Source organism: Mesoplodon mirus, assembly GCF_964341445.2.
Source record: "Mesoplodon mirus genome assembly, chromosome: 15".
Classification (NCBI taxonomy): Eukaryota; Metazoa; Chordata; class Mammalia; order Artiodactyla; family Ziphiidae; genus Mesoplodon; species Mesoplodon mirus.
In genome coordinates this window covers 35690619-35700598 of record NC_138991.1, presented here as the reverse complement: position 1 = coordinate 35700598, position 9980 = coordinate 35690619, and the positions used below count along the sequence as shown (strand labels likewise).

At 55.6% G+C, this 9980-nt stretch overlaps 1 protein-coding gene across 3 annotated transcripts; it reads right to left on the bottom strand.

The window, feature by feature from the left end:
- Positions 1-200: 200 nt before the first annotated feature.
- Positions 201-9358, bottom strand: SSC4D (scavenger receptor cysteine rich family member with 4 domains; the record flags this gene model as incomplete). 3 transcript variants are annotated; one of them, XM_082600373.1, is made up of 11 exons in its annotated part: positions 201-837; positions 903-1215; positions 1846-1914; positions 2787-3098; positions 3213-3287; positions 3858-3935; positions 5007-5321; positions 6106-6183; positions 7150-7455; positions 7727-7762; positions 9193-9358. In XM_082600373.1, 11 exons carry the CDS (start codon positions 9356-9358, stop codon positions 753-755), a joined length of 1833 nt encoding a protein of 610 aa, XP_082456499.1. In that variant the 3' UTR covers positions 201-752. The 3 variants fall into 3 exon arrangements, with proteins under 3 accessions (XP_082456499.1, XP_082456500.1, XP_082456501.1); XM_082600374.1 differs by having other exon boundaries at positions 771-1215; positions 3828-3935; XM_082600375.1 differs by having other exon boundaries at positions 771-1215.
- Positions 9359-9980: the final 622 nt, after the last annotated feature.

Genomic DNA, 9980 nt, shown 5'->3' with positions numbered 1-9980 from the left:
TCAGGGGCCTTCCTGGCCTGACACCGTGAGTCAGCATTTCCAGGATGTGATGGGCCTGCTGAAAGCTCTCTGATGATGCTCTTGAACTGCCCTCCACCCCCAGGCAGGTTTCCTCCAGAGAGTCCTAACCAGAGTCTTCCCTGCTGCCACAAACAACGCACTTATGCCCAGACATTGACCTCGGTTAAAAGACAGGGGGGACAATGCTTTATTGACTTGGCACCTATGAACGGGTGGCTACAGGCCCCCAGGGTTCTTTGCTTCTGCAAAGTGGAGGCTCTGTGGTGGGAGCAGCATAAGTCGAGTTGCTGGTTCCAGCTGCAGGGAGGGGCCCCTGTCCCCGCTTTGGCCCCTCCAGTCCCCTTGTCCAGCCAAGCACCATCTGAGTCCAGGCCCTCACAGAGCAGGCCAGGGCAACGACCCAGGTTCTTCTGCAGCCCCAGGCCAGTCTAAGGTAAGAGATATAGGCCTCTCCTGCCTTCCCCTCTTCTTGAGGATCCCAAGATGGGTGGGGGGAAAGGAGATACCCCATTTACAGAGAGCACCTGAACCTCCTGGACCAGGGTTAAGGAAGGCTGGGTTAAGGGTATTGTAACAGGAGTCCCATCAAAGAGGAAAGTTAGGAGTTCTTCCCTTCCCACCATTTTCTGTTTTAGCTGAGCAGAAAGTAGGAGTTTTCATTGAACTGGGCCCACAGTAGGTGATGACAGGTGGGGTCACACACTAAGTTGATGGGATAGAGCCAGGCTCCCTCAGGCAGGACTACACCACCTGAGCAGGCTCTCTCCCAGGCAAGGGGAGGGAAGGGCAGAGTGAACTGCAGTTGTCACAGGAGGACTTCCTGAAGGAAGAGGCCACAGTAGGCTCCCAGAAGAGGTGGTCTGCAGAGTGGGCTGGGTCACGATGGCTGGCACAGGACACTGGCATCCTCACTGTGGTCACAGTTGTGGGCATCCCAGCGGATGTGAGAGCAGAGCAGCAGGGCACTCTCATCCCCACGGCACTTGACATTGTCCAGGAGGATAGGGCCTCGGCCTGGGCCAAAGTGGGCCTCACCAGGGGCTGCCAGGGCCTGGCCACAGCCCAGCTGGTGACACAGGACGCCGGCTGCCCGCATGTCCCAAGCATCATCGCAAACGGTGCCCCACTGCTGCCCTAGGAAGAGCTCTACACGGCCCTCGCATCGGTGGGCTCCGTTGGCCAGACGTAAGTGCCCTGTGGGGAGACAAGGTCTGGGGCTGGAAGGGGCTGGCCCAGGCCAGGCCACTCCCAAGCTAGGCCAGGTAAGGGGTAGTTAGAGGAGGCAAAGGGTGGTGGTTTGGGACACAGCACTGCCCTGGGAACCACTGGACGAAGGCAGACAAATGAGATTAAAATAAGATGGGCATCAGTCCAGACTGCAACTCAAGATCAGAAGAACGTGTACAAGCCTTTGTGGGGCGCTCTTTGCATGCTGGGAGCTTCATGTCTGCTCTCTCCTTAGTTCTCTGTTCACAATCCCAATACCTCAGACCCAGGGCTGCTCTCTATCATCATCATCTCCCCTCCTCCCTGGACTCCCCAGACTAAAGCCGGAATTCTTTCATTGCTCTCCTGAGGACAGGAGCCCATCCCTTTATTTTGGTCCCAACTCTAGAAATCTCTAGATGACTCTAGCTTAAAACCCACCTCCCTCTTTCTGGACATCATGCCTCTATTAATGAGGCCTGAGACTCTCGCAGAAGGACAAAGGCTCCAGGACCTGGTGCAAATCTGCTGTGTAACCCCGGGCTGTGACCTCCTTCCAAATCTGGTCCTTCGTATCCTGATGCCTCCACTTCACTCTTAGGGATGGTGGACACCTACCGTCCCTGGGCCGAGGAGTGGGCACCTGGGTGGTCTCAGCACCATCCTGCTGGACTAGCTCCTCTGGGCCTGGCTCAGCAAGGACAAAGAAACAGGCGGCTGTCACATTGGGGAATAAGTCCCTTGAGGCCAGGTCACCTCTTACCCTCCAAGGGAGGACTGATTTAGGGTCAGAAAGGACTTCATAGGTCCCCGCTCCTTGGTACAGAAACGTGGGTTGTGCTTCTTTCATCCTGGGGCCCAAAGCAGAACCCTTTGTGGCCAAGGCTACCAGGACACCAAACAAGGGCGAAAATACCAATTCCCAAAGCAATCAATAAAGAGACGCATTTTTAAATGTGTCAGACTCTGCAAACACCCCTTTTCCATTGACTTCCACCAAGGGTCAAACGCTTGCTCCCCGAAAGCTGATCAACTCTCCCTGCTAACTAGAGTTTTTCGGATCCTTGATGCAGCAAAACAAAACCTCCCCAGCCACGTCTCTCCACACTTTACCACTGGACTTCGGCCTCTCAGCTCGGGCCCCGCCCCTCACTGCCGCAGAGGGCGCTCCCTTCCCGGCCCCGCTCATGCCGCGCAGCCGCAGAGCACGCCGATGGTGGGCTCCGCCTCTGTCTGCGGAGCGTGAGTCCTCTCCCGGGGCGCTCACGCCGCAGTGCCTCGGCGAGCTCTGACGCTCGGCCCCGCCCATTTCCCAACAGCCCCCGCCCCTCCCGCGCCGCAGAGCGTGCCTGCGCGAGGCCCCGCCCACTCCCCAGAGCCTGCCTCATCCCGCCCGCGCCGCAGTACGCGCCTGCGCCGGCCCCGCCCATCTTACAGCAGGCCCCGCCCGTGTCGCAGTAAGTGCCTGCGCGCGGCACCGCCCGCCCCGCCACAATTCCTCAGATGGCGCTCTTCCCCGTCCGTGCTGCCGTGCATACGTGGTCCTGCAGCGGCCTCACCTGAGCAGAGCGCGCCCGCATCCTCGTGGTGGCCGCAGTTGTGCTGGCCCCAGCCCAGGTGGAAGCAGTCGCTCAGGCGGGCCTCCGTGCCGGCGCAACCCACGTTGTCCAGCAGCACGGGGCCGCGTCCGTAGCCGAAGTGACCGAGGCCCGTGGCACCCAACGCCGGCCCGCAGCCCGCCTCGCGGCAGGCCACGCGCGCGTCCGCGAAGTCCCAGTCATCGTCGCACACGGTGCCCCAGCCCCCGGCGTATAGCACCTCCACGCGGCCGCGGCACGGGCTTGGGCCGCCCACCAGCCGCAGCCGCCCGCCTGCGGGGCGCACAGGCCCGCGGCCAGAGGGACTGGGCTGGGGCCACCGGCTCCCGGGCAGAGCCCCGGCCCCACCCTCTCCCACCCACAACGGAACCCCGGCCTGCCACTTACTTTTCTTCCCCGCAGCCCAGGCCGCTGTGGTGAACAGTGCCGGCTCCCTGGAAGGCAGGGCACCAACTCCTGTAGCTGCAGAGACAGGGTATCGAGCATTTGAAGGGGACAAAGAGGGCTTCTGGCCTGCAGCAGGGCACAGGGCGCGTCTACTGAGATGCCCCAACTCTTACCACACCTGCACCCCACTCAGCCTCAATCCTAGAGTCACCATGTTGTATGCTGTGGTGGGGTCCTCAGGAAGCTTCAAGGGAATAAACCAAATCCTACTTCCAGGCATTATCCTAATTTCAACCCAATGATAGGTCCAGCCCTAATTGCAAATGTACTTCTACCATTCATTCAAGTTATATCTCACTTCTCACAAGGCCTCTCAATTTCCAACCTCAGCCCCAACCCAAGTTTTATTTCAAGAGCTTTGAAGAAGTGCCTCCTCCCACCCTGCTGAACTTTTCAGAGCTCTGGATTTCACCCTTGCTCCATCTCCTCATCTGTTCTCTCACCCACCTCTTCACCGTCTGGCCAAAAGCCCTGGCCTGCTAGCCCGGGCCCCGCCCCCTGGGTCCAGAACAGTATTCCCAATTCCCAGCCCTGTCCACCTACCATTGCCCCTACCATTCCAGCCTGGTGGGCTGGGCTCCTTACCCTCTGGCTCTGTGTGCCAGGCCCAGTCCGCTCTTGTGCCCAACTGTGGCAGTGCTGTGAGAGTCAGGTGCCCCAGGACTAGAGTAGGAGTCAGAGAAGGGAGTAGGGTCAGAGGCCAAGGTTCTGGTTCCTGGTCAGCCTTGGGCTCTCGGAGAGGATGGCAGGGTCTCCCTGGAGAAGACAACAGATTTTACTTTCAGAGCTGGGGGCTCAGTCCCAACTGGGGTCCAAGGAAGTCTGCCCCACTTTGCCAGTTCTTGTAATTTATTTGTGCTGCCTAGGTGTACACTTCATGGTTTATACAGGCTTTCACAGATGTGCTTTCATTTCTCTCCAGTGTTCCCAGAAGCCCAATGTGTGTCCAAGATGGGGAGATAAAGAAGGCCTTGCCCAACAGGGAAGGCCATGCACAGTCCTGAGGGGCTTGCAGAACAAAACTCACTATCCCCACTTACAGATAAAATAATAAGACTAGAAAGGGCAAGGGGCGTACCGAAGATCATGCAGCAAGGTTAGCTGAGGCTTTGCCAGGGCTCACTCTGACTCATTGGGCCTCAGCTTTCCCATCTGTAAATTGGGGATTATGCCTCCTGGTTTGCTGTAAGGCATGGGCAAGCACTTTATATCTGGTAGAATGGAGTCCATTTGTGAAATGCCATTAACAGCCCTATTATTCCTAGTTCAGAAAACCTCTCAGTATGGGAGAGGGACCGGGTGAGAAGAACTACTATTATAAGAGAATCAGGATTACAGATGGCTAGGGAATTCTGGGGACATACCTGGGTTTCAATGAGAGAATTCTGGAGTATCTCTGGAGCGATCCTAGAGGACTATTACTTTACTCTGAAGTATTCCATAAAGAGTACTTAGAAAGTGGTGGATTACATTTTTGGAGTACTGTTAGACAATTCTGGAGTATTGGTGAGGTAATACTGCAGTATTACATACCTGTGGAGTCTACTAGGATTTTCGGAGGCACTTCTAGAGTAGTACTGAGAAATTAAAACTAATTCGGGGGCCTTCTTGAAAGAGCTCAGGTTAACACCAAGACAGTCAACATCCCGCTCCCCTCCCAGGCCCCACTCCACCTCCTCCTGCTTCAGGACTCGGCCCCGCCTCGCCCACCGGCCCCGCCCCCGAAGTCCGTACCTGCGCAGAGCGCGCCGGCGTCCTCGTGGTGGCCGCAGTTGTGCACCCCCCAGCCTAGGCTCAGGCAGGCTGCCAGACGGGGCTCGCCTCCTTCACAGTGCACGTTGTCCAGCAGGATGTGCCCCGTGCCGTAGCCGAAGAAGGCGTTGGTGGTGGCTGCCAGGGCAGCCCCGCAGCCTAGCTGGCGGCAGACCACGGTGGCGTCCGGCAGCCCCCACTCATCGTCACACACGGTGCCCCACAGGCCACCGTGCAGGATCTCCACTCGGCCCTGACACGGGCCCGCGCCCCCCACCAGGCGCACGCTGCCCTCACCTGGTAATGGGGGTGGGGGGACAAGGAGCATCTCCCACATGGCTTTGCTGCCCATCCCAACCCAAAATTCTTCCTTATTGCCCCAGGCCCTCCGCATACCCACAGTGCATGGTGTCCCAGGACCTAAAACCTAGGAGGAGCTGCTCACCCACTTACCCCCAAGGCACTGCTTCCTCAGAGTCTAGATTGGGGGTGCTTTGTGGGATCTGAGGACAGAACCCTATGACTGTGTCATTTCCTGCCTAAAAGCAACCCTCCCTGCCCTTGTCCATCCATGCTCTGCTAACCATCTAGGATGTGCTGATTTCTCATTTATAACACTACTGCAATGAAAGCCTTCTCATCTTTCCAGGTATAGCATCCACAACTCTTCCTCCAGGAAACCCTCCCTGATTTCTGATGAATGGGATCCTCTTTCTCCTACAGATTTTCTTGCCTTTTTATCTGTCTTTCTTTAAGGGAACTTTTCATTTTGTTGTTCTACATCATTATCAGCATTTCTGTGATTATCAGACTCTCCCATTAGATTAAGCTTCAGCCCCCACCTCCCTTATTTTCTCCAACCTTGTGCTGACTATTTTTATCATCCCACTAGAATGAATCTTCTTTCCCTGTCCAGATGGTGAGTGGCCTGAGGGGGTGCAGGGGCAGGGCGGGATGAAGGAATGACCAAACTCACCCATCAGTAATCCCTCACTTCCCACTGCCTAGGTAGGGTTTGGGATATTCCTCCCTGGATCCCTCTCCTAAGACCCAGGTCGTCCCCCACATTGCCTTTACTTACCTTTTCCATTCTGGGGAGTTGTAGGGGGTGCCCTACTGGTTAACACTTTCCTTGTTGGGGTCTGCGTTGGCAAGAATTCTAGGAAAGAAGCAGGGTGGAAGGGAGGAGAATATGGAGTTTTCTGTTCTCCATCCTCACAAACTCAGGTATGTGAGGGGCAGGGCATGGACCCCTAAGGTACCTGCCCTCAGGGCCTCTGGCCACACAAAAGGTCAAAACTAGGAAATCTGGGGTATGAGAGGAGAAAGGGCCACCTAAGTCCTGAAAGCAGTAGCTTTAGAGGATTTCGTTTAGTTCTCAGTTCTTTTAGTTCTTAAAGCAGTATCACATCACTTGAGAACTTGTTAGAAATGCAAATTCTCAGGCTCCACCCCAGACCTGCAGGATCAGAAACTCTGGCATGGGGCCACTATCTGTGGTTTTTTTTTGTTTTTGTTTTTGTTTTTTTGCGGTAAGCGGGCCTCTCACTGTTGTGGCCTCTCCCGTTGCGGAGCACAGGCTCCCGACGCACAGGCTCAGCGGCCAAGGCTCATGGGCCTAGCCGCTCCGCAGCATGTGGGATCTTCCCGAACCGGGGCACGATCCCGTGTCCCCTGCATCGGCAGGCAGACTCTCAACCACTGCGCCACCAGGGAAGCCCCACCATCTGTGTTTTAATGAGCCCTCCAGCTGATTTTCTTGAAAACCAGAACTACTGCTCTCAAGGTCAAAGCCTCTCAGAGATTTGTTGCAGCTCTACACCAAGCGGGGCTTACAGCCAGTGTTGACCCCAATTGTCTGGTTTTAAAAATGGGAAGGGGGCTCTGCTGGGATAATCAAGGCCCTCCATGGAAGCAGTAATGCTGGTTTTCAGCAGAGGTCACACAATGAGCCAGAGCACTGCTGGGGCCCAGGCTCTGACAGCCAGGCTGGGGCGCTTCCCCAGCACCATGCACTCACTGCAGCTGCTGGCTTGGTCTTCTTCTTTGGAACATTCTTACTACTGGGAAGCCCTGCTGCCTGCCAGCCTGTCTGCCCTTCCGGATCACAGACTGTCCTGCTCACCGTCACACAGGACAGCCACGTCCTCGTAGTGAAAGCAGTTGTGGACGCCCCAGCCTCGGCTGCCACACTCGCTCAGCGCAGCTTCCTGCCCAAGGCACTCCACGTTGTCCAGCAGGATGGGGCCGCGGCCCTGGCCGAAGGTGAGGGGCCGTGGCACGGGCAGAGCCAGGCCGCAGCCCAGCTGACGACACACCACATTGGCGTCCACCACGTCCCAGTCGTCGTCGCAGACGCTGCCCCAGGAGCCACCATGCAGGACCTCCAGGCGTCCCCGGCAGCGGCTCGGGCCCCCCACCAGCCTCAGCTCTGTGGAGAGGGTTAAGCTGGCACGGGGAGATCAGTGGGCCCAACCTCGAGGGTGCCTCCGCCTTGCCCTGAAGCTGTGGGGGCCTTGGGATCAGGCCCTCCTGGGACTTATTTCTCCCTTTCTGTAAAATGGGGAGACTAGAGCAATCCCTTTGGGGGCCTCTAGTATAATGGAGGGCTGATTAGTCATTATTCCCTGGGTCTTCTGTCTGAGCATCTGAGTACCTCGGGAGCAGGGGGGAGGGCAGGGGGGAGGGGCAGGGGCACCTACCTGGAAAGGGCAGTGAGGTGGGCTGTAGGGCGCTGGCTGGAACAGAGTGAGGAAGAGCATTGGCCCCCTCAGCCCCCTCCCTTGGCTGCTTGGCCCTGGGAACACAGCCTCCCCTCCTCTCCCCATGGTCCTCACCATCATCCCCCTCCTCTTCACTACCCCTGCTTTTCCAAAGCCCCTGACTGCCCCAGTTGGTTTCCTTGCTTCATCCCTCGCCCATTGGTCCATGGGCCGCCCCAGAGAGATCCGCCTGAGACACAGATCAGCTCAGTTTATCCCACTCCACTGCTGAATTCCTCAAAGACTCCCCTATTCCTGCAGGAGTCCCAGAACCTAAGATTTCTCTACAAAGTCTTCTAGGATTTTCTGATCAGCTTCTCCTTACTTCTTAATCTCCCATCAGTCTTGTCTCCAGGTCTTTAACCCTGTAGACTCCTCTGCTAGCCCTGCTCATTACAGCCCTGCAGATCGAGTCCCCTCCTATGGGAAGCCTTCCTGGAGCTCTCAGCTAGAAGTGCTCTCCTTTTCCTCTCAATACCTGGGCACCATATACATACCCTTTTCCAGGCCTTCTGCCCAGTGATGTAGCCATGTCTGTCTCATCTTGGTCTCCCCCAGAGGCCCCTGCCCAGAGCCTGTTACTCCCCAGGTGCTCAGTAGCTCTGCCTTAAGTGTGTAAATTACCTTTGGGATTCATTCTGATTTCCCCCAAAGATTTACCTGTATAAGTCCTTCTGCTTCGGCTCTCACATATGTATATGTCAGGCACTGTGCTCATTGCTTTATGTGGCCTGACTCACTTACTCATTAGGACAACTTATGAGGCAGCTTGGATTTTGCAGAAGGGGAAACTTCAGGTTTAGTGAAGTTAGGTAACTTGCTCAAGGCCATTCCGCAAATAAAAGGTAGAGCTGGAATTCTAACCCGGACAGCCACACTCTTCTTTATCATACAATCTGAGCACGTGGACTGAGAGGGAAACTGGCCTAGCATGGGAAATTGAACACCCATAACAGCCCCTCATTTGTGCACAGAGTTCTCAGACACATCCACATACCTTAGTTCAGAGAAAGAATCCTGAGGCATGTACTAGTGTACCCATTTTACAGATGAAGCAACTAAGAGTCAGTTTTTTCTTTCCTAAGTTAGGATAGTCCCTGGGCTGTTTGATTGCATCTGTTCCACCAGTTGGCTTTCCAACAGCCATTGGTGAGCCCATGCCCTTTCCCTCCTTGCCTGTTTCCAATATCCTAACTGCCCACACTCTGTGTACATTGAGCCCTCACCTTTAGCACTGAGCCTTCCACTCCCTCAACTCAGACCTTAGCTTTCATCAAACCTGGGCAAATGTCAGAGCTGGAGGGAATGTTGGAAACCACCTCCTTTGCAGGCCACCTCCCACCGTAATTTTACAACTGGGAAAACTCAGAGCCAGAAAGGAGAAATGGGGGAAGGGGAGCACTCACCCAGTGGCAAGAGGAGGAGGAAGGACAGGACAGGGTTGAGGGGGGAAGGGGCAACGTTCCTGTCTCCGGGCCTCCATCCCCTGCTCTTCTCATCAGGCTGGGGACCAACTTGCATCTCCGTGTCCTTATGCATCCAGCCAGTGGATGGCCTTTCCAAGAGTCCCATTAAGGGGTGGTGGAGAATTCACAGCTTGAACTTCTGGAATTAAAGGTTCCCCTTCACTTCTTCCAGCTGGAAGGGCCCAGGTAGAGCTTCAGTGAGGGGTGGGGGCGTGGCATTTCCACTTGGGTTTCGTATTCTGAGTGGAGGCAGCAGCTGGAGGATGAGGACAGAAACACAGATGGAAACTCCTCATGAGGGGTTAGGTCTGGCTGGAGCAGAGGGTGTATGAAAGCAAGGGGTGGGAGGGTTGTCTGATCCCAAACTGAGACAGGTCTGCCTGGCTGTGCCAAAGGCTCAGAGCTTTTCCTCCAGGGCAGCACATCCCAAAGCAGGGTGTTTGTGCCACTGGGGGCAACCCACATCATTTTGGGGGGAGATAGATAACATTTACTGTTTCATTTTCATTTATTTTTTCTTTTACACTGCCTTCTATTTATGGCAAAGGATTCTGGCTTTTCATTTATCTGGAACAACATAAAGTTTCCCTTTAAAGTTAATTTAATTTATTTAATTTTATTTTTTTGGCTGCACCGTAGCTTGCGGGATCTTAGTTCCCCGACCACGGATTGAACCCAGGCCCGTGGCAGTGAAAGCGCTGAGTCCTAACCACTGGACCGCGAGGGAA